The sequence below is a fragment of the Buteo buteo genome, chromosome 5 (genome assembly GCF_964188355.1).
Source record: "Buteo buteo chromosome 5, bButBut1.hap1.1, whole genome shotgun sequence".
NCBI lineage: Eukaryota > Metazoa > Chordata > Aves > Accipitriformes > Accipitridae > Buteo > Buteo buteo.
Window position 1 is genome coordinate 29151401 of NC_134175.1, and position 22960 is coordinate 29174360.

The 22960-nt window shown below is 56.4% G+C and overlaps 3 protein-coding genes across 6 annotated transcripts in view; all 3 read right to left on the reverse strand.

Annotated features, from left to right (window-relative positions):
* HOXD3 (homeobox D3) overlaps positions 1 to 15267 on the reverse strand; it is a 32574-nt gene extending 17307 nt beyond the window's left edge. Inside the window, exons 1-2 of one of the 4 annotated variants that reach the window (XM_075028386.1) lie at positions 14738 to 14846; positions 6777 to 6803 (exon numbers count right to left, since the gene is read on the reverse strand). The gene's annotated coding sequence lies outside the window, so the exon portion shown is untranslated. Of the gene's footprint in view, positions 1 to 6776; positions 6960 to 14737; positions 14865 to 15202 lie in introns of those variants that run through there. The other 3 variants (XM_075028387.1, XM_075028384.1, XM_075028388.1) reach the window with 3 other exon arrangements.
* HOXD4 (homeobox D4) lies at positions 1342 to 3035 on the reverse strand. Its single transcript, XM_075028389.1, has 2 exons — positions 2270 to 3035; positions 1342 to 1863 (listed from the first exon to the last, which is right to left on the reverse strand). Exons 1-2 carry the CDS (start codon positions 2676 to 2678, stop codon positions 1559 to 1561), a joined length of 714 nt encoding a protein of 237 aa, XP_074884490.1. The 5' UTR covers positions 2679 to 3035; the 3' UTR covers positions 1342 to 1558.
* Positions 15268 to 18392: 3125 nt separating the features above from the next.
* HOXD8 (homeobox D8) lies at positions 18393 to 20834 on the reverse strand. The gene is made up of 2 exons (XM_075029298.1): positions 19833 to 20834; positions 18393 to 19233 (listed from the first exon to the last, which is right to left on the reverse strand). The coding sequence occupies exons 1-2, from the start codon at positions 20380 to 20382 to the stop codon at positions 18938 to 18940; spliced, it is 846 nt and encodes a 281-aa protein (XP_074885399.1). The 5' UTR covers positions 20383 to 20834; the 3' UTR covers positions 18393 to 18937.
* Between the last annotated feature and the right edge of the window lie 2126 nt (positions 20835 to 22960).

The window sequence follows — 22960 nt, forward strand, 5'->3', positions numbered from 1 at the left end:
CTTTTCTCTTTAATAAAGGCATCACCTCGTTACGATTTCCATGATATGGTCCCTCTCCCAGGCTGCCCTGAGGGTACAGCAGATAAGGGCTGAGCCTTAAAATCTCCTGAGCGGAGGTGTAAGTGGCTGAGGGAGCTGGTTTGGCTGGGTTTGGTAGTTACAGCGCACTAAAACTTTGGCACGAAGCAGCCAGCAGCCAGGGACAAATCCGTGGGTATTAGACCAGCTCTGCTCCCATCCGAGCTTTTCCCCTTTCCCCGAAAGCAACTTGCTGAGATTTCCAACCATTGCAGTCATGTCTCGTGGTTTGCTTAAAAACAATCACTGTTCTTCACCAAAAAAAAAAAAAAGGGGAAAAAGAAAAAAAAAAAAAAAAAAGCCCAACCGACCAAAATAACCCCAAACCAAAACAGAGCAGCAACCCACATAGCCTATCTCTCTCTTGGGCAGAAAAGAAATCTAAAATCTGATTGAAAGAATGCATTTAGCTTTCAGCTTTGAATGGCTTAGGTTATATCAGAATTGGCATTAATTTTTTTTGCTCTGGGGTTTTCTTTTTAGTTTTTTTGTTGTGGGGGTTGATTTTTCTGTGGTTCCCCCCCCCCCTTTTTTCCCCCCCCTCCACTTTTAAACGAGGTATCGATGATTTAAAGCACAGCGCTGAGGAGAGCAGACTTTGGAAACAGATTTCAAGCCTGTTAGCCCTGGATGGCACATGGTAAGGAGCAGGGGCGCTTTTCCTGTTCACAAAGAAGGAAATTCAAAAAAAGGGACAAGAAAGTTGTGTACGTTCAAGACAAGTAAACATACATGTGTTCATGAGACTGGGAAGGAGAAGTACTGTATTTCAGCTCCCCTTCCCCGTTTTTGGTTTGACTATTATTCTTTTTATCTTCACTCTTCTACATAACAAATAAATAAATACGCTATCACTATCAGTACATAAAATAACCCGTTTTCACTTAATTCCTATGCACACCTTCTGAGACGTTATGGAAATGAGCAAGTATTTTCATTACACAAGGTAAAGCAGCACAAAAAGTTCACAATTACTAGTCTTTATGTTCAAAGAAAAGACTATGCTATAAATTTCCTGCCCTCAACTTGCCCGAATGCATCTTCCCGAAACTGCATGGGATAAAAAGACAAATAAAAGTAAAAATCCCAGAATAAAGCATCAAACCTTCACTTTCGGATTCAAAACTGAAACACAGGACAGTTTCATTTTCAATGATTTATTACTTTTTATGGACAGAAGGTCTCGTTTAATATTTTCCCAATTCCCACTGCCTGCATGATGTTTTGGGTTTGTTTTTTTTCTTTCTTTCTTTCTTTCTTTCCCCCCCCCCTTTTTTTTTTTTTTTTAGGTTGTGCTAGCAGAGGCAAATAAAATAAAGTCCAAAGTAGCGTCATTTTGTCTCCTTTGTACAACAGTACCTTAAAGAAAGATGACAGTTTCTCGAGTCCTTAGCTGCTACATGCAGGCTCTGCTTGGGCAGTGTCAGTTATGTACAGTACTGGTCAGAAGCGAAGGATGAAATGGAAAATTTCACCTCTTCTACAAAGTTGTCAAGTCAGTCTGATGGTCCTTGGAACCAGTCTGTAAATGGGGGTTTGAACCGGAGGAAGAAGACCTGCCCTTCGTGTTGGGCAGTTTGTGATCTTTTTTCCACTTCATTCTTCTGTTCTGAAACCAGATCTTGATCTGGCGCTCAGAGAGACACAAAGTGTGGGCTATCTCGATACGGCGGCGCCTGGTCAGGTACCTGTTAAAATGAAATTCTTTTTCCAGTTCTAGGACTTGCTGTCTGGTGTAAGCTGTGCGGGAGCGTTTAGGTTCCCCTCCGTTGTAATTGGGATTCACTGGGAAAAAAACACGGAGAACTTTACAAAGCTAATCTCGACTTGCCGGTTCGACTTTACAAAAGAAAACCTTAGGAGCTGCGAGCATGTGGCCGGGCTGGATTCGTCCCAGTTGCTTACAATGGACAGGCTGCTCTCCCCCTCGTTTAAGGCAGGCACTGTTACAGGCACACGCAGCTAGGTAGGCTGGGAGCCTCCAGCAGGCTCCTAAAATGGAGCTTTCTCCTGCACGGCAAAGCCCCGCACGGCCAACGGCCTATTTCCTCAGCAATAAAAATTTATGACGAGTGTAATTGGCTACCTCGGCTTCAAAAGCTCGTCCACGAGCCTGGCAGGGACTCGAGCGAGCGCCGCTGAGGGCGACCGGGAGCAGGGTAGAGGAGCAAAGTAAGAAGAGGATCCTTACCCGAGTTAACATGGACTTTCTTCATCCAGGGATAAACTACTGCTGGCTGCTTAACTGCTGACCCGTTTGGGGGTTTGAGGGCCGGCTGCTGGCTGCAGGCTCGCGAGTTGGACATTGGAGGCGGTGGACAATGCTCTGCTTGGCCGGGGAAGTGGCTCGCTGGGCCGGATTGCTCCTGTCCGTGACCCCGCGGCTGCACGGCAGAGCCTTGGGCATTGCTACAGCTAAAGGGCTGCTCGCTGTAGTTTGACCGTGGGTAGAGTCCCTGGTGCTGGAAATCAGAGCCCTGCGAGGCACTGTAGTACTCGGCCCCCTGCTCGCCTAGGTAGCTGTTCTGCAAATATTCCTCGCAAGGAGGAAATTTGGGGTCCACATACTTAGAGTTCACCATATACGAACTCATGGCCATTAATTTCTGAAGGTAGAAAATACTAATTTTTCTCGTGTTGTCTTTTTTTCCCCTGCCATAGAGCCCTCCTACTTGCTGTCAACTGAATAAAGTTAGGCGGGCATGTGACCGGCCCGGCCAATGGGGAGGCGGGAGCCGATCACCGGATTTCTCCGCAGCTCAGCGTTTCCACCGATTCCACTCGAGAATATCCCCGTAACCGGGTGACCCCCCTCTCCGGCGGGTCGCACCCCCCGAAGCAGGTACCGGAGGTGTAGGGGGACTCCCCGGGCGCCGGCCGCCTCCCCGGCCCGCAGGTAGGGCCGGGACCAGCCTTTTGTCCGCCCGAGCTGGCTTCCCCCAGCCCCGCGGGGTGACGACGGTGCCCCGCCGTCCGGTTCGCCAGCCGCCACCGCCACCGGGGTTCGTTACCTCGCTTTAAATAAAATAGCCGAAGAAATACGCCGAGCGAGGAGCCCAAGTGGGCTGCAAAGGCAGGAAACCCGTGAGGAAGCGGGGAACAGAAAAGCCGTCAAAGAAGCGGGCAATATCATGTACAATAGATCTGTCCTGTCTTTGTCTCGCAGGGGTCATCCAAAAGTTACCAGAATTTAGTTCTGCTGAATAAAATTAGGCAATCAGTAACTTCTCTTTCACTTCCGAGCCTCGATATATATGTGAGCGTACGTACGCGTGCACAGGCGCAAACGCACACGCACATCCATGGAGCCGTACATGTATGCATGTAAAACCGCACGGATGGCAAGAAACCGTTCACTTTTAACCACTAAAGTTCAACCACTTGAACTGGAGACGGCGTTTAATTCGGTTAAAAATATCACGGGTTTAATGAGATAAATTCGGTCTTCATTCATCAATATCATTCCTGGAGCACAAGTAAAGACATTCCAGTGAGGCGAATGCTGCTTTTGCTGCTGTCGTAAATATTTTGATGCGATCTGGACCCTCGACAGGAAAATTTTGCTAACGTCTGGCATATCTAGCTAATTTCTGAGTATCTTTTTAAAGATTCATTCACTGATTGGTAGATATTTTTTTTTCCAGAAAATTTGTAACTTCTGCTGAGATTAACTGTTTAAATTCACAGTCTGTCAGCGAGAGTTACAACTGAACGACAACTGAGATTTTAAGAGACGTCCTAAAACCTAGCAAATAGGAGGGAGGCAGCAAAACTTTTATAATTTCTGAGGATTCAGCACGCACATGCCTTTTGATTCCGCCAGTATTTAAACTTCTAACCATTTGCAGAAAGGTGAAGTTTTTGCATCGACCATATATTCCCCTAGAATCGAATCTGTGACTATATGAATATCACACAAATTCGGTTCTACAGGGTATATATAGACAACGTAATAACATTCTGTTTTCATCTACAATATAGCAGGTCTTTGCCATTCTCTTAGTCCTTACTGTCTTCTGAGGAATGCAAACTATTCTGCTGGGACTCAGTTCTGAAATACGGATTTGCAGGAAGGTGGGATTTCAGAAAAGATTCACGCTTGTTATATTGCTGCAATAGAGCTATACGACTCTCCACCAATTTATAGCGATGAATTTCGCCTACCAAATTCTCTGAAAGACCTGCTGCTCATTTTAAATGCTCTGCCTTTTACGTCCTCGCTACGGAAAACGGACGTTACCGGTCAAATTGCGCTATTTAGAATAATAATGGTTAAAATAATTTAGAAAAGAGCCTTTATCTATTTGGGCTAACACGAATCTGAAGAGATTCTCCGTAATTAGAAATCCCTCTCCCCCCTCCCCCCCCCCGGACAAAAAAGAATTTTTAAAAAAATCGAAACAGAAGTAAAACAGCCGACAACAGAAACAGCGATTGGTGAAAAAGAGGAGATTAAAGGCTGGGGTTAGTTGCTCTCGGGAAGAAGAGAGTTTCCAAATTTACCTTCATCCCATTATGCTGGTCTAGCTATTATCCCCGCGAGCTGCCTGCGAGCCGCAGCCTCGCACCCTCCCAGGTTCTCCCCGCCGTAGCGTTTATGGTGAAGGGCAGGGCGAGAGGTCAGCCGAAATCATTTACAAACATATCACAAAGTTTCATTACTTTTACTTTGTCGACAGCGGCACACAGGAGTACAAAAGTTCATGAATTGTGTCTGACCCAGCTCCTCACTGCTGTCCTGCGGTCAACCTCTTCTCCTTCCACTATTTAAAACAGGCACCATAAGGACAAATAATGGTGCGGGTGTGATACATCCAACCACTGCGGAGGGCAGATTTGGGGGTGTTGCGTTTATCCGAGCAATGTGTACCGGTTTGTTTGCCTGCCTCCAACCCCCAGCTGCCTGATCTGGGGGATGCTATTTTTAAACATCTGCTTTCTTAGCACTGCCGTGGTGTCTTCTTCACAGCAAGTGCAACTCGAAACGACTTTGTGTCCCTAATCTCTCCCCCCCCCCCCCCGATTATTTAAATCTCCACCCAGCTATTTTAAGCGGCTCACCCCGCTTTCTCCTCCTTTCTCTGAGGGGAGGGGGGATACCTCCCCACCGGGGGGGGGCGGGTATTAACCACTCGGCTGAACTGGCAGGACAACACCCCCCACCCCCCCAGCCCCCAAAACGGAGCTTGCGTTTGGGGCAGCCCCCGGGAGCGGACAAGCCCTCCGAGGGCTGCCCGGGGAGAAGCGACGGGGCTGGGGAAGCAGCAGCTCCCGGTTCTGCTTAATACTACACATTTTCATATTTGTTAGACGCTGTGACCTGCGTTTCACCTTATTGCACGACTTGCTCAGACAGGTCAAAGCCAAAGAGTTATTGATGAACAAAAGCGTTATATATTCACCTCCTGTTCAACTGCCCATACAAAATGCTTTTGATCTATCAGGCTTTTTGTGTTCTGGTTCATAATCAGTATGCTAAATGTACGTTGGCAGAAAACAAGTAATCCATACATTTAGGGCCGGCCCTGGAATAAAATGCCAAGGGCATCTACATAGCGCAGGGCTGAGCTACGGGGGGAGGAAAGTTACCTATGGAACACAATTAAAACTGCAACGCTGGAGGCGATTCTTCAGTTCGTATTTAAAGGGCTCGAAAACCAATATGGCAAAGTAAGGCAAAACGAGAAAGAGAAGCCTGGCACAAGCCGTGAAAGCGATTATTTATCAGCAAGCAGGGAGAGGAAACAGGGAGAAACGCAAACAAACACAGGTCCGCTCCTGTGCCTGCTCCCGGCCGGAGCGGGGCTTGCAGAAACGGGGAGGGCAACGGATACCTAGCGAATCTCCGAACCTCGCACGCTTTCTTTTCCTCTTTGAGAGAAAGCCGGTCTCAGTCCGGAGCACCAGGACCAATGCACTTAGGTCCTCACTGCAGCTAGAAAGGTTCAACAGCATCTCCTGCTACACCCCGCACTGCTGCCCTCCCCTCGGTCCCCTCAGCGCAGCTCACGCGGGACCATCGGGGATGCGAACACCCCTCCAGCAAAGGGTGGCCCTCGCAAGCTCAGATACCCACTCCCTTCCGTGTCTGCACAGCATTTAAATCCCCGTTTGAACGTCCCTTGCCCAGAGGATCAGCGCTACCGCCCCGCACGACCCGGCTGGCGGGGGCTGGCTCGGCTGGCCAGCCCTGGCAGCCTCCAGAGCCCGCCGCCCCTGTCACCCCTGCACCGGGCTGTGCCAAACGAGGTTAACGCCAGCTCGCAGTCACAGCTCTGCTTTGCATTCCGTCTGGAGGAAAGAGGGGGAGTAGCCAAGGTTATGAGGCGCTGGGACACAACGCGATCCGTCCGGGTTCTGGACGGGGAGGCGCTGTACAGTCCCGCCGAGTTAAAATGGAAACGCTGCTAATTGCCTCAGAGTGCTTAAGAGCAGGAGGACACCTGTACGGCCCTAGAATAAACCCTCAGGAGGCTGCACCCCTGCTTTTAACGATAGCCAGGATTAGGACATGGTACCACAAACCGACTCCACAAGACTCCACAATCCTTCACGTGCTGACATGGTTTTTTTCTTTTTTTTTTTTTTTTGGTAGCAATATTCAGCAGGGATACATCAGTTTTAATTCTTCCAGTCTGAAGGGAAGAAACAGGATTTTCAAGCATCGCAAACTCTACAAGAAATAAGAGGTTACTTACCGTGGATGTCCTTCCATGCTGCCGAACCTGTTGCAATAAAAACGTTTGTTACTGTTGTATTCCACATACGGGTGATATTTCTGGAGAACAGTTACAGACCGCGTTTGATAGATGAAGGCAGAGAGGAGCTGGTGGCAAATCCTGCGAGCAGCGGAGTGGTGGGGTGGAAGCCCCTTCCGAATGAGGACCACATTGCATTCAGGCAGTTTTTTATGAACACATGCTTTCCCTGTGCCTGGGGTGTGATCTTTCACTTTTAATATTCATAGTCTAGATTTTATACCGGATAATTTCTAAAGGGATGAAAAGTCAGACCTCCCTCTTTCACTGATGGAAAAAAAAAGAATAACAAAGGCCTTTTTTTTTTGTTCTCTGGCAATCCAGTCACTTACAAATGAAATATTCAGATCACCTTTGCTAAACCATCACCCATAAAATGTCACAACATGCCGTGCAGCATCGTACCCATGCTGAGCACAGAAAGAACTACAATTTCCTAAGAATAAATCTCGTATTGCTCTAAGATGGGTCCCCTTTAAGATCACCTAATTAACCTAACAGTAACCACGAGACATGCGTCTTTGTTTGCATTATAGAAGGATAGATTTGACTTGAACTTCCCTTCAAATCTTCTAATAAATACATTCAAAGGTCACATTAAGGAAAACAAGAACACGCGCTCACTCTAATGCTCCTCAAACGCATCGTATATTTAAAAGTAAATAATATTGGGGGTTCTTTTCTTTAAGCGATTTTTCACCTCCTCTGTTGCCTTCCTACGGTATCTTGGAGAGTTGTATTACACACAGAGCAATTGCCTCGGTATCAACAGTTCACTAGATACAGCTTCCCAAGACTGTTTTTGTTAAAAAAATATTTTTGTTTTAGTTCTGCCCACTCTGGATAGCATTCAGACCTTGCGAGGACAGTGGAAGAGTATCAGCGTTTCGGCACTAAACATCCCTTTACCGTCCCTTTCCTTACTTTTTTTTTTTTTTTAATAAAAAACGTTAGCTTCAAATCAGATGTCCCCTTAAATTCAGAAACCTCAGGCGGGGAGCAGCCCGCTCATCCTGGCCCTGCCCCAGCCACCTGAGCTGTACCTGTCCATTTTCCCCAGCAAAGCTGTTCCGCACCCCCGGGCGGAGCAGCGCTGGTCCCCCACTCCCACAGAGTTTCTGGGGGCACAAAGAGAGCCCGAGCGCGGCGGTGGCAGCAGGGAGGCTGGTAGCGGACTTACTGCGCGCTCCCCCCCCGGCCGGGGGGACCCGGGAGCAGAGGTGCCTGCACGGCCGCATTCCCGCAGACGGTTCCCTGCTAACACTTTCCCGATTACTGCTTCCAGGAACGAAAGCATCTGCACTTGTATGCTCTTAAACTAATTTATGGTGGGAATTATATTTTGGCTTGTCAACTCTCAAGCCATAAAACAAAGTTTATTGGAATCACGTGCTTCTAAATAGCCACTCAGGACCTATCTCTGCAGAACCATAAATAACCTTCAGCTTTAAACTTTTATTCGCTAAATAAAGGTTCGCTGAATCTGTCCTGTAAAACGGGACTGGGTCGGAATAGCGGGGATGGGTGGAAGGTCAGCTCCGCGGCGTTACGCCGGCCTTTTTGAGGAACGTGCTGTAGGGAAAGCTGCTAAGAGGGGAGCTGGCGCTCCCCAACTGCTCTCGAGGAGGGAGCCGGCTGCGTTTTGCCCTGGGTACCCGTTCAAACCATTCTTTGCCTCTCTTAGGTGACAGGGAAGCCCGTCATCAGGAAAAAAAAAACCCCAGAGGTACTGCGGGGAGAGGGGGGTCCCTCTCTCCCTTCCCGGGATGTTCATGGCATTTTGGTCAGACGCTCCAGGAAAATGGTTTGGACTCGTTCACCTCCAGAGCTGTTGCTCGGGCGAGCCGTGCCAGGGGTGCGGGCTCACCAGGCACCCGGCGGACCTTTGCAAGCGACCAAACTGCTGGAAACAGCGAGGGCACCGGGCTTTGGAAAGGGAGAAAGTGTGAAGCCTGCCACAATGAGATCTTTGAGGACTGGAAGTTTACGGAGGGTTATAAAACAATAAAACAGCCCTGGTGTGAAGGAAGCAGGGTGTGAGCTAGCAAATGAGAATTTCAAGGAGCCCGAGCACAGGAAGTCAAATGTCCCTGGCAGTCACACAGCATAAAGGAACCAGGGCATCAGCTCCCAATCTATCATGGCTCAGACGAGGAAGTCGGGCCGGCCAGCAGCTCCTGGTGCCTCCCGGGAGGGGCTTGTCCCTTCCCCAGAGGGCGGGGACCCGCGTCCGCCCCGTCGGGGCCGGGCCGCGGACAGAGGGGACAGAGGGCCCGCGGGGGCGGGGGCGCCTCTGCGCAGGGGCTCAGCTCCGAAAAGCGAGCCAGCTTCAGCTCCTTGCTGGCTGCTGGCACCAGCTGGCACCAGCTGGGTGGTGCCTGTCTAACGCCAGAGTTAGGTTCCTCCCGGTCTTCTCTTACTTGACCATTTCCTACCGGATCTGGCCATGCAAGTTTGAAGTTGCCAAGAAGGGGCAGCTTAGTTCTCGCCATACTCTTGAGGTGGCTCAGATCGCAGCTGATCAATTCGGTTTTCTCCAGAGAGCAAGTGGCGTCCTGATCACCTTTCCTGCTCCTTTTTTTGACGCGGGGTTATTCTGCATTCCGCTATTTTCCTTGCTCTGTGTCAATGCTTCAATCATACAGCATCCCCTTCGCGCTTTGTTAGCGGCCTAAGCTGGGGAAAGGCTCTTTCTCCCTGGCCAGCCCCGGGCAGGCAGAGGAAGAGCTCCACGGGGCTGTACCCCTGCTCAGGCACACGGGCCTGGGCATGGCAGGTGCTGGACCAGGCTCAGCGGCAGCCTTCCGAGCCCCCCCCCACCCTCCCCAGACCCCCTGTCCTCGGTGGCCTCCGGCTTCAGCGGCAGGCAGCTGCAAGAAGCCAGGGTGCCCGTCCCCTGGGAAAGTGAGAGATAAGGCTACGGGTCGGGATGTGAGGGGAAGGGTGCGAAGGGAAAGTCCAACCAAATGTGGGGAAAAGAGGCCGGGACGACAGGAACCACGTTGCAGAGTCAAATGCGTTTGCCCCGGGCCTGGCAGTGGATGCTGGGTACGGCGGAGGTGCGGTCCCGGACAGCGGGGGCCACGGGTGGGCTCCAGCCCCTGTGCCGGCACAGGGAGCGTCACGTCCCTCCCCGCGTGTCTGCGATCGCTTCGGCTCTCTCGGCCCGCCTCGCGAGCAAGAGAAGCCCACGGTTTGGGGACAGGGTACTGTCCCGCGGGTGCGGGAGGAGAGGAGCCGTGGCGAGGCAGGCGGCGTGGCAGCACCGCGGGCGGGCGGAGCATTAGCCCCCGGCAAACGGGCCGGGAGCGGCGGGCCGGGCCGGGCATGTGCTTCGGGCAACCGTGTCCGGGAGGCTGGGGCTGGGAACAGTGAGGCTGTGGGATAGTGAGGCGTTGATGAGTGAGATACAGCTGCCTGTGATCTAGGGGCAAGATGAATGTTTCTGCTACCGAGTAATTCTAGCCCTGAGATTTTGAAGAGGGAATTAGGATTTTCACATTTCCTATTCTAAAATGCAGATGTGAAAGTTGACTTTGAAGCCCCGGCCAGTTCATTCTCTAGGCTTTTATGCAAGTTCTCATACTCGGGGCTGACGATCTGGAGATGGATAAGATGTGGAATGAAGTAAGCCGGTAACAATTGGTTTCCCTCTGGTAATTGTTGCGATAAAAGGCTCGGGGAAATTGAATCGCATGTGTAAACCACCGCCGCTCTCGGTGCTACTTGACAGACATGACGACCAGCATCCTGCCCCGAGGACCACACCGCCAGAAGATGACAGGCTCCATCGCGGACTTTGAAGACCTACCGAGCGCCTTGATAGCGTCCAAGGCATTAGCCCTCCCTGCTTTTATCGTAGCGCCGACCTCTCAGCAGTCACCCCGCCGCCCATGCCCTCGCCGAGCAGGATGTGGGCATGCAAAGGCCCCTGCCCGCAGCGCCCCGCGCCCGCAGGCAGCTCCGGCGGCAGCAGAGACCCGGAGCGGGCAGGGCGGCGGCGGCGAGCCGCGCCTCGACATCAAACGGGGGCAGCGACGGCGGCACCCAGGGTCCGCGGGGGAAGAGGGCGAGGAGCACGGGGCAGGGAGGGGAGGCCGGGGGCCGTGGGAGCGTCTAGCTGGGGCAGGCACGGCCCGGGGGGCCGGGGGCCGCCAGGGTCGTGTCCGGGCACGGCTGGGGAAGGTGAAGCCTGGAGGCGACAGGTGAGGCGGAGCAGGGAAATCTGCCGGGCCCCGGCTTGCAGGGGACGGGGGGGGGATGTGCGGGGAGCCGGGGGCTCTGCCCGGGGGAAGGGAGCCGGCGGGGAGGCGGGTGCGGGCCGCCGCGGTGTTCTGGCACCCACATCAAAGGGGCAGGGAAGGAAGCGGCGGCCGCCCGACATCAAAGGGCGGGCCGGTGACCCGGAGGGCGGCCGGGCACTGGGAGTGAGCCCCGCCGGCACCATGGGGAAGGCAGGGGGCGCGGAGGGGCGCCCACGGGTGCGAGTAAGGGCCCTGCGGATCCGGGGCGGGCGGGAGGCCGCTGCGCTGAAGGCAGTGGGACAACCGGGGCCCAGCTGGGGAAGGCTGCGGCCATGCCCGAGAAGGGCGGCGGAGCCCCATGCGTGCCCCCCGCTTGCCGGTGGGCCTCTCCCGTGGGCAGGCGGGCGGCCGGGTCGAGGGGCCGGGGCGGGCAGCGGGGGGGTGGGGAGCCCCTCGCCCAGGCGGGGACGTCGGCCAGGCTTGTCCTACAGCGCCTTCTCCTGGAAGAGGCCGTGGAGACAAAATGGCTGGTGGCGGCGGCCAGGGCCTGCCGCGCCCCCGGCGGCCGCTCCGCTCGGCTCCGCGCCCCGGCCCGGCCCCCCCCAGGGCGGGAGCCGCGGGCAGGTGACCCCGGCCCGGGCCGTCGGGGCGGGCGCCCACCCGCGGGCAGAGGCGGCGGAGCCGGGCCTCGACGGCGGGGCCGGGCGGGCGGCTGGGCCTACCCCCGGCTCCCTCCCCCCCCACGCCGGGTCCGGCTCGGGTCGCCCCCGGCGCGGGGCGCTGGGTGGGCGATGCAGGCCGCCTCCCCCGCCTCTCGCCGCCCCCTCCCTCGCGGGTGGTGGGAGGCGAGGGGTGGGTTTGGGCAGAGCCTGCTGCCGCTGAATGCACTTTTATTGCCTCTTGTCTCTGGCAGAGACCCTTCCTCCGCGCCCCGCCGGCCCCCGCGACCTGCTGCAATGTTTATTGTGCCTCATCTTTTCCTTTCGCTTCCTGTTTTTTCCTCTCCCGCTCCAGCGGCATTGAGTGCCGCACTGCAGTAGAGCCGTAAATACCTTTAACAGCTGCCTGCCAACCGAGGGGTGAAATACTGTCTTTGTTCCGATTTTTTTCTGCCCCAAGCGCTCATAAAACACCCCGTGAGAATTATATTTGTTTGGGGAAAGAGAAACATTATTGGGAAATAAACGAATCGGAGGGATTTGCTGTTCTTAAGAGCGCAAAACCAACGCGTATTTCTTCGCTCAGTCTTATCGGGTTTCGCGGGTCCGCAGCCCACATCGCCTGCCCTCCTTGCACCAAACTCCCGCCAGACTCGGGGAGCAGATGCTGCGCTTCTCCTCCAGGGAACTTGCAGCAGCTAAGCGGGAGCCCAACCTGACTTCCCAAACGGCAGCCGGCGCCAGTGATACCTGGGCACTGCCCGGGAGCGCAGGCTGCCGTTTCCTGCGGGTTATTTTCTCCTGGTGTTCTTTTACTGCCCGTGAGTCAGTGAAGTGTGGGCTAGGGATCGGCTGTTTCCTCTCAACAAAAAAAAAAATGAGATGAGTCATAAATTCTGTCGAAGATGTCGGGAAACGAAGCAGGTGTGAGAAACGTGAATGTGAATTCTGTGTTCCAAAAATTACAGCACACCAACACATCTACACCCATACAGGCGCCCGCGTTATATAGGTGTATAAATAGACGTAAAAATACAGCCCTCATACGTGCCATATATCTATACACACATACATACAGGGTTTGTTATGAATACTCACAAGCACGCGGGTTTATTTAAGAGCATACACATACCTATGTGTGCTTCAGTGTTAATGAAAGAAATGAAAGAAAAATAATAAAAAAAGAAAACAAGAAAAAGAGCAAAAGGAAGGAAGCCGTTTAGGAGGGAAAAAAGCCGAACTCCCACATAAACCAGTGGGATCATAAATGCATATGTGTATCCGTATGTGTCAGCATATGGACCCGGAGACACACACATGCACATTACAATTCGTTAGAACATCCTGCTTTTGTTTTCTTCTTTTCCCTCAGGCTACGAATAATTTTTCAAAACAGCTCAAGGACGAGATTTTTCGAAGTTTTTTGAGAGATTTATAGCCAAACAGCTATAATTACTGTGTCACCTCGGAGGGATTCTGAGAGTGAAAACTAACGCAAGACATACTTTCCAAGTTACTCTTGAAGACTGTTGCTATGTTGAAAACGATTCCTCCCAAATAATCCCCAAGCCCTTCAGCAGCACAGGGCGGTCGGCTAGTGCAAACAGCCAAAGCATGAGGGAAAGGCATCCTACCGCTTGCTGTAGCGGGGCTCGGGCTTAGGAGGCTGGGGAAGTGCTCGGGGATGGATTAAAGAAGAATTTCTTCTGCGGCTTCAAAACATGTACCTGGGGTGCGACCCACACCTTTCTACCCTCACCGGGTATGGTTTAATCAGGCATTTTGCTTTACCGTTAAATAAGTGGCTGCTTTCGAGGTAAATGGCGATTCGGTAAATTCCTGCAGTGCAATGGCACGATGCATTTCCATCACTGACCAACGATGTAAACACTAAATACCGGCAGGCAGCGGGTTTTCTACTGCGCAGTAACATTTTGAAAATGAAGAGGGGACGTGTAAAATATATATACGTTCAAAAGGATATACTTCAGAAGAATATATGTTCTACAGAGGTGTAGATACGTACATACACGTATATAGGTAACGCGGCTGCGGACACATACACATATGTAGGTAACGCAGATAAAGTTTGCATGACTCTTCTATCTCCTCTGCATATTTCAAAAGAAACCTGGGTTTGGGCTTTTTTTTCCCGATAACTCATCCCTGGTTTAACCTCCCCCCCCCCCCGATTTCCACGTGGGTAAGGAGCGGTGCTGCGGCGGTGCGCTCCGCCGCTGCCCGCCTACCCAGCCCAGCCCGGCCCGGCCCGGCTGCCTCCCGCCGAGCCGGCCGGAGCCGCAGCCCTGGCTCATGCACCGTACGGCGGGAGAAGGGTGTCCTAAACGGCCCCGGCGGGCCGGGCGGGGGCTCCCGGGGCTGGCTCCGGGCACAGCCCCCAGCCCGACCGGCGCGGCGGGGCCGCCCCGCGCCCTCCGCCCCCGCGGGAGCGCTGACCCCGGTTCTCCTGCGAAAACACCTGTTAAGCTTTAAAGTTCCGCGACCGCCCTTCCGCCATGGGGAACACAAACCACAGCACCACCACACCGCGCTTCAGGCTGAGAAGGGGAAAAGTAACACCCCCCCCCCCCAAAAAAAGGCCTTTTATTGGAAGAAAACCCGCGGCAGGAGAGGCGCTGCCTGCGCACACTGCACCCCAGCCTTCCGCCCCTCGGTGCGGAGGGTCGCGGATCGCCCCTCCATCGCGGCCCGCTGCGCCTTTTCCGCGCCAGCCCGCGCAACGGCCGCACGCACCCCGCGGCATGTTCCACAACTATTATCGATAATTGTAGTGACACCGATGATTACAACAGCAATAACAGCAACAGCAATAGTAGCGATAACGATAATAGCAATAGTAACAGCAAGAATAAGTGGCTGCGAGGGACAGGTGACCAAGAGGGGCGGGAGGACAGGGGAGCCGGCGCCGTGCCGCGGTGCGGGACGCTGCGCGGGCGCGGAGTACCGGCGGCCAGCCCGAGGGGAGCCGAGTGCTTACCGGTTCGCGTCACTGCGCGCCTGCGGAGGAGCCCGGGAGGGTCGCTGTAATCCATTTTGCACCCGCGTAGCAATCCGTGTGCCGGAGGAGACAGCGGCAGCGGGGGCAACAAGCGGCGGGAGAGGAGCGGGGGGCTGGAGGCGGCGCGGCGGCGGGCGCGGGGCTCCGCGCATCCCCCCGCGGGCGCGGGAGAGGAGGCGTCGCGGGGCCGGGGAAGTGTCAGCGCGGCGGCGGCGGCGGGACCGACCGCGGGTTTCGGGGCGCGGGACACAAACATGAGGGCGACTGCCATACACCTCAGCCTAGACAAAGGTTAGAAAAAGAGGGGCTGAGGCTCTCTGAAGGCAGAATGCAGGGGGAAATTCGCCAGGGAAATCAGGAAAAGGCCATGAAAGCGCTCGCTGCCTGCACATGACCAGCCGCAGCCAATGACAAGCCCAAATAGGTCATAAAAAGGTCTATTACCAAGTTGTAAATTTTCTTCAAACAAAAAGGAATTTACTGCAATTCCTTGCGGATTTTGCACATACTGCTTCCCAGCGCCATGTTTCTTTCGCCTGCGCGCTATGCTTTCACCGAGCCCTCGGTCCCGCCCGCCCGCGGCCTGCGCGCCCGGGGCCGGTGGAGGGGCCCCGCGGGCACAGCCGGGGCGCGGGAGATCCGCGCAGGGGAGCGGAGAGCGGGGCGAGCCCCCGCGCAGCGGCCGCAGAGCCGCACAAAGAGGGGGGCACCGCGCTGTGCCCGCGGGTCCGCGTCTTGCCCCAACGAAAGGGGGCTTTACCCGCACGCCCCCCCCCCCCCCCTCCGCCGGGCCCTAGAAGAAGCCACATTTTCTTTAGCGCCCACTACTGAAGCCGAAGCCGTCGCCGACCTAAAAATAGTCCGAGCCGGTTCCCCACCCCGAAGTGTGCGGTTCCCACAGGTTGCGCCGGGCGCTGTCATCGCGCCCAGGTTGCTCGCAGCCTCCCCGGGCGGGCTGCCTCCCCCCACCCCCCGATAAAACCTTCCCGGGAGCGCTCGGACCCGGGGCACCAACAGGGAAAATCCGATTCTTCGAAAGTACTCGAAAAGACTAAATCCGCACCCCCCCCCCGTCCACAGGGAATGCTCGGCTCCGAGACGGAATATTGTGGGTACTTCTTGCTCGATTTGTGTTTCAGGGAATAGCCAGAGCCCACCGTAAGTGGCCTCCGTGTCGATTGTACCTGCCTCGAAAATAGAGCTATCAAAAATAAACATTCCTAAAGGTGTAGGATCTTTTTTAACACGCTGCTTCAGGCAGTTGCACACCCGTGAATATCACACCCGCGCGGCGTGTGCCTCGGCAGAGGCATCGACACCTTTGGCGGTGGCTCTGCAGCACCCATGGCCGCGCAAATTCCGCGGAAACCAAAGGCGCGGTACATCCGCGCTGCGGCCATCGCAGGCGGCCTCTCGCCGCCGCTGCCGCCGCGACCCGCGCAGCTACGGCTTTTCCCTGCCCAAGTACTGCTGCCGGCTCCGGAGCTCGATGGCTCCGATTTACCCGGCGGCTTACTGACCGCCCGGGCCAATTTCTGCCTCGTTTTTCTTTTTCTTAGCCAGACTCCAAGTACGAACGAGGGAGCGATTCAGCTGCCAGGCTATGGGGGGAAATACCTTAGCAACTACAGCAATTTTGGGTTTTTTTTCGTAATAAATGAGAGGGACGATCCCAGTCACCGCTAGGCCTTCGCAAACGATGCGCGCACAAGGAAGTCCGTTTTTGCCTGCGTGGCTGCGTTCCCAGTCGGCCCAGGGAGAGCGACGCTAACGGAAACTTCTTCAGGAATATTTTAATTTTATTCTCTTTGTTTGGAAATTAAAAACAACTACGGCAGCAGCTCTTTGCCAGACAAATATCAGCCTAGGAAGTGCTCTCCTCGGGTGCGAAGGTCTCCTGTATGCTTTTGCCCCCGCAGGCAGCCCGGGTTTGCAGCGGGAGGCACCAGCACGGCAATTCCCTGCGGCGGGGCCCGCCGGGACCCCGCTGCGCCAGGCCGAGGCTTTTTCCCTGCCCGGAGACCCAGCGCGCCGGTGCCACTGGCAACGGGGATTATTTCGAAAAACGAGGGGTTTTTACGCGTCAAGGGACTGGGTTTCCTTAAACGCGCCGTCACCGGCCCCACATCCTTCCTGGACACGAGGGGTACCGGCGTATTTATGCAAATCCACGCAGCAAGATGTTTACTTCACCGTTTTGCTGCAGTTTCCCCTCGTTTACAACCTTTAACCGACCACGCGATTAAAATAAACCGAGAACAATAGCTCCGCTTGCTTTTGCCTCCCTCTAGAGCTGGCGCTTTGCAGGAGTGGGAGCGTGCCTTGCTCCGTGGCGGGGAGGGGGGGAAGAGGAAGGGAAACGAAATGAACGAAACCCGCCGTACAAATCCCGACCGCGGGGACGGCGGTTCCCGCCGAGCCGGCTCCGTGCCCGGGAGCGGAGCGGTGGGTACGGGAGAAGGGCCGGAGCGCCGGGCGGGCACGGCGGCGGCCGGAGGCCCCCACCTCCCCAGGCCCCTGGCTGTGAATTTCCGAGCGGGGCCCCGGCTCGGTCCCTGCTCCGTCGAGAGCACGTTCGTTTCTCGGGCAGAAAAGACAAATTCGTGGCGTTTGTCGCAGCGGCTGGCGCGGCTCCCTTCGCGGGACCGTCACTCAAGGGGGCGTGAGGCGCTAGGGAAAAAATGACGCAGAAATCTTGGTAGGGATTTATACCTCATACCTCAGCCCTCTGCCTGCTGTTCCTAAAAAGGACTGCTCTCGGCCGTCCTCTCAGATACCGCCGTCTGCGGGACCCCGCCGCGGAGCGGGAGAAAGGGGAGGGAGGGGAGAGGGGGAGATAAATTAAACCGTTTTACTGATCGGAGCGACCTTCTCTTCCCGCGACTGCGGGGAACCGTGCGGCAGGCTCTGCCCTCGCCGGCCGCGGCCTCCAGCTGGGAAAGGCACCCAAGCCGTGCGCTAATATTTAGGGGGAAAAATGCCCTTCTCTCCGTTTACGTGTGGTTCGGGACCGCTAACCAGTACAGCTTCCGAGAATCCCCCACGCAAGGCCACAAAAGCTTTGCATTTCTCTGCTCGTCTGCCACCCGCGGGGGAGGCTAGGCCCGGTTTGGCCGCGGCTTGCGTGGCGGGGCTGGAAGCCCCGCACCGGTCGGGAGCGGCCGTGGGGGCCGGCAGGGGCCCGTCTCCACCCAGGCGGGCCGGCAGCGTAGGGCTCCGCGGGGTAACGGGCCGTGTTTGCCAGCAGCCGCCCCCCTGCCCCGCAGCCCCGGGGGCGAGGGGGGGCACAGGAAAAGGCGAAGGCAGGGCCCAGGCGCACACGTCGAGGGGGCTCCCGGGGCCGGGCCGCAGCGTGGGATCAGCCCGCCGGTGGGGCCGCCGTCCCCACCGGCCGCTGCTTCGACCACGGCCCCGCAGAGCCCGTGGCTGGCGGCTCTGGCCTGGAGCGCGGGCGGCAGGGAGTGAAAACCAGGTTTTGCATCCGATGTGCCGTTCCCAGACCCCACAGAAACACCCAGCACCGGGGGAAGGACGGGGGAAAGGCGCAGGGGAGAGTTAGTCCAGACGCGGAGAGGCTCTGAAGGTTATTGGAGGAGTGGATTACGAAAAGGATATCAGGAAGCCGATACGTTTTATATTTTAATAAATTTTAATCGAATATCAATAGCAGAAGGTTAAATATATTTCTAAGATCTTTTCTTCAAATTTATTAAATTTATTTAATTTACTCAACATAGGAACAAGAATTAAAATAGTACAAGTGCACTTGTCTTGATTAATAAAGCATTGTTAAATGTCTTGCTTATTGGTATTTATTATTAGGAAGTTTATGTCGTTTCCCGCAATCACCGTCTTTTAAGATTGCAAAAAAATATATATTTTATATATATATATATATATATCATTAGAAATGTATTGCTACAAACTCTGTATCAAATTTGCAAAAGGAGTAGATGAACTGTTAAATCTAGAGATTGTTCCGGATACAGTTAAAACCAAACCAAACCCAAACCAAACCACAAACAAGTGAAGCACACGAAGCAGAGCAATGTCAAGCAGAGGGACACGGGGTCACTCGTCCCACGGCAGGACCACGTACAGGGGGGACACGGGCCGAGATGTCGGGCCACGGCGCCGGTTAGTTTTGATGGCCTTTCACAAAGTCTTTTAGGGCAAAATTTAATTCGTCTGGCCTTCAGGTCTGTCTTCTTCCAGATCATGTGCTTCCTTTTTGGCCTCCCCTTCCTTTCCCTCCTGCCTGGAAGCGGGGAATTTGTCCTTGTTGTTCTCTTTTTTCCATTTCATCCTCCTGTTCTGAAACCAGATCTTTACCTGCCTCTCGGTGAGTCCTAGTGCGTGGGACACCTCGATCCTCCTCTTCCTGGTCAGATAGGGGTTAAAGAGGAACTCCTTTTCCAGCTCTAGAGTCTGGAATCGGCTGTATGTTTGTCTTCCTCTCCTCCTACCCGGCGCTGCTGTTTAAAACAAAAACACAGGGGTTTGGAGGTTGGTGTGGTCGTTCAAAGCAAGGCGCAGGCAGGGAGCGAGGGCTCGGGTCCCTCTGCAGATCCCTCGGGAGAAGCCCCACAGAAACGCAGGGAGAGAAAGCCGAGGGCGCGGAGCAGTCTCGAGCTTTACACGAGTGCGGGAAAAACAGCGATAGCAGATGCGCGAACCGCCTCCGCTCTCCCCCCGCACCGGGGCTGGCGGGACGGAGCTTGCGGGGCCACTCGCCTCTCTGGTGGCCGGCACCCCCCGGCCCTGCGCCCTTCCCCTTCGGGCAGCGGCGGCGGCGGTGGCGGGAGCCGGGCGGACGTGTCAGCGGCCCGTGGGTCCGAGAGGCGACTTTAAGGCTACTCTTGGGGCGGCAGCCGCCTTCTGCAGAAGTTTCTGGTTGCTTACTGTATCGCTTTATTATCGCAAGCCCCCGCGGCGATAGGAATCGCGGGGAGAGAGGCAGGGAGAGAGGGAGGCAGAGGCAGGGAGCGAAAGGCAGCGAGAAAGAAGCGGGAGGAGGAAAAGAAAGTTTCAAACTCAGACGTGAGATGGAAGCAAATTTTTGACTGCGTCCAACCTTGTGGTCTCATCCAGGGAAACATTTGAGCAGGAGACGAGCTCTGATTTAAGTGGTCTGGTTCCTCGCCAATATTAGCACTGGACGATTTACAGTCAGGATATTGTACCAGCTCGGCCTCTTGCTGTGTCGTAAAAATCTGCTGTCTCTGTAAGTTATCGTATCCGTAAAATTTAGCGGGCTCCCCGTGACAGGTAACCCCGCTGCAGGGGGCAGGAGGCGGAGGCGCGGCGGGGGGAGGAGGAGGCGGCTGGTAGGCGGCCGTGGGGCTCCCCCCGGCCGGGTGGTAAAAGTCCGCGGCCGCGCCGCCGCCGCCCCCCGTCCCGCCGGGCGCGGGGTGCGGGAAGCCGGCGGCGGCCGCGCCGTTCCCGTAGAGCAGGGCGGCGGCAGCGGCGGCGGCGGCGGCGGCGGCGTGGCGGCCGCTCACCTCGGGCGCGAAGTGACAGTCGTAGTAGGGGGGATTGATGGGCTCCCCCGCCGCCGCCGCCGCCGCCGCCGCCGCCGCCGCCTTGTACTTGGAGTACAGCGGGTTGACAAAGTAGGAGCTCATCGGGGAGGGGGCAGCGGCGGGCGGGGGCGCGGGCGCGGGCACGGGGCGCTGCTCCCGCCGCCGCCGCCGCCGCCGCCGGTGCCTCTACGCCGCGCTCATGCCGCCGTCGCCGCCGCCGCTCGCCCGTGCGCTCCCCGCTCCTGCTCTCCGTGTATGTGGTGACCAGGACTGGAATATAATCGCTCCCAAAATGACCTGCCTCACTGCTTTTACTATTTCCTATTAGGCACACAGCAGCCCGCGCACGCACACACACGCACGCACACACACACACACACACACACGCTCATGAGCTCAGGGGGGACTTTTGGCTTCAGTTTACATGTGCCGCTCCTCAGGCAAGAAAAAAACCCGGCCCAGCCCTGCCCGGATCCACCCCAGCCGCGGCGCCCCCGCTCCCCCCGCCGGTGCGCGCTCGGCAGGAGCCGCCGAAACCCCCACCGCGCAGGGGCGCGGCGGCCGCGCAGATCCCGCGCGATAACCGCGGGCGCGCTGCCCGGGGCGACGCCGCCCGGCCCGCCCAGGCTGCGCTGCCCGCGGCTCGGGACCGCGGCTCGGCACCGAATCGCGGCCTGCGCCGCCGGCCGGGCAGGGCAGAGACCCGCCGAGGGAGCCGACGCCCGGCGCAGGGAGCCGGGGGCCGCGGCGGGGGCGGCTCGGGGCGGGGGGGGGGCCGAAGGGCGGCAGCGTGCGGCGGCCGGGCCCCGGTGCCAGCGGGCCCTCCGGGTCATATCCTTGCAGGCGGGCAGAGGGCTGGGAAATGAGATGCACATTTACCCTTGACGCCGTGCACGCATGGCTGAGGCTCCAGGTTAATTGATACTTAATGGAAATCATGCCTATGAATATACTTTCCATCATTTCACCCTTGGTGGACGTCATTACCGAGGCAGAGAGAGGGAGGAAAAAGAAAAAAAGCAAAACGTGTGGGTGAGCGGTTAGCACCGTTCGGGGCCGCGGTCCGAAATAAGCGAGCCCTGTTCCCCGGGAGGGAGGAAGGAAGGAAGGCGCTGCCCTGCAGGCTCGGCGCTGCCCCGGCTCCTCGGGCCGGTCGCCCCCGCGGGGGGAGCGCGGCCCGGCCGCCTGCGCAGGCCCCCACTCCCCGCGCTCCGAAAAGCGCCGTCTCCAGTCCTCTCTTCCCCGCTTTGTCCTGCAGTGGGAACCGGCTTTTCGGACAGACACCCCCAGGAGCTCGAGTCCGCCCTATTTTGAAGAGAGACGAAAACTGTAGGTGAAATATAATATGGGCCCCGCCAGAGCCACGTGTGACCGTCTGGTGTGAATTGAGAAAAAATACTTGTGGTTACATAAAAGACATCGCAGGCTCCTTCCCCATCACACCCCGCTCCCCCCACCCCCCCATGCCAATTAACTCGCTTTGTCTAGGTGACGAGCCCGGCTGCCCCACATATGAGCTCCCGGACGGCCCCTGGGCCCGCAACGACACCTCCGCCCGGGCAGGGCCCCCCCGGCCCGGGGCACGCGCCTTTGGGAAGGCGGTGGAGAGACTCAGGGACCCCCATGCAGCCTGGGGACAGGCGGGGGGGTGGGGCAGGGGAGGCCCGGGGGGGAGCACACGGATTTTTGGTGCTACGAGGACATACAGCAGCAAAAGCCCACCGCAAGAGAGCAGCGGGAATGGAGGCGGCCAGGCCAGACGCGGTCGGGGGGGGGGGCGGCGGCAGAGAAACACCGCCTTACCCCGCGGAGGCGCCGCGGCTGCTTCCCCATCGGCGCCAGAGCACCCCCCCCCTCCCCTCCTCATGCTCATCCCGCCGGGCGTCCCGTCCCACGGGCCAGCACCGCCACCCGCGTGGGGCCGCCGTGGCAGCAGCGGAACCGCGGTTGCCGGCGGGCCGGGGGCGCGGAGCGCTGCGCGGAGAGCGGGGCGCGGCGGCGGCGCTAGAGTGGAGCGCGGGCGCCCTCTGGCGGCGCGCGGCGGCGGCGGCAGGCAGCGCCCTCCCGCCCCGCGCTGCCCGCCAGTCTCCCGGCCCCGTCGCCGGCCGGGGGTTCCGCCAGAAACCCAAAACGGGCCCTGCGGGACCCCGGGGCGGCTCTGCACTCCTGCCGCGGGGCGCTCGGTGACGAGCGGCTCTTCCTTTGCTTTCTGGATTGGGATTGGGTTTTCTTCTTCTTTTTTTTTTTTTCCTTTTTTTTTTTTTTTGTCTCTCGGAGTTTACAGTGCCATTTTCCTAGCACATTTCGGTGACCTTCTTTTATTTTTTTGCCAGTGCTATAATTAACTGCATACAAAGAATGCGCCTCGTTTACACATGGCAGCCAGGAGAGACGCCTGAGCTTTGAAGACCGCTGCTATCGCCTTTTCGATCATGTTTCCCCACATATTACACCACGAATTCTCCATGTGTGGTAGTTTCAGACTTATACGTTTTTGTCTCGAACATGTTATTTTGTTTGCCCGTGCATTTATGTATTTATGGATTGATTTATGTAAACGAAAGTAAAGATGAATCTTTGTTCACCTCCCCCCCTTCATCACACATGCCTGTGAATTATTCGGTATAATGCGTGTGCACGCGAATATGCATGTGTGCAAACATATATTAAGACAACCAAC

Excerpts from the sequence above, each read along its gene's own strand:
- HOXD8 (XM_075029298.1), bottom strand. The coding sequence starts at position 20,382 with ATGAGCTCCTACTTTGTCAACCCGCTGTACTCCAAGTACAAGGCGGCG. Across the intron at positions 19,234-19,832 it reads TCCCTGGATGAGACCACAAG|CAGCGCCGGGTAGGAGGAGA; the intron begins GTTGGACGCAGT and ends TGTTTTAAACAG.
- HOXD4 (XM_075028389.1), bottom strand. The coding sequence starts at position 2,678 with ATGGCCATGAGTTCGTATATGGTGAACTCTAAGTATGTGGACCCCAAA. Across the intron at positions 1,864-2,269 it reads GAAAGTCCATGTTAACTCGG|TGAATCCCAATTACAACGGA; the intron begins GTAAGGATCCTC and ends TTTTTTTCCCAG.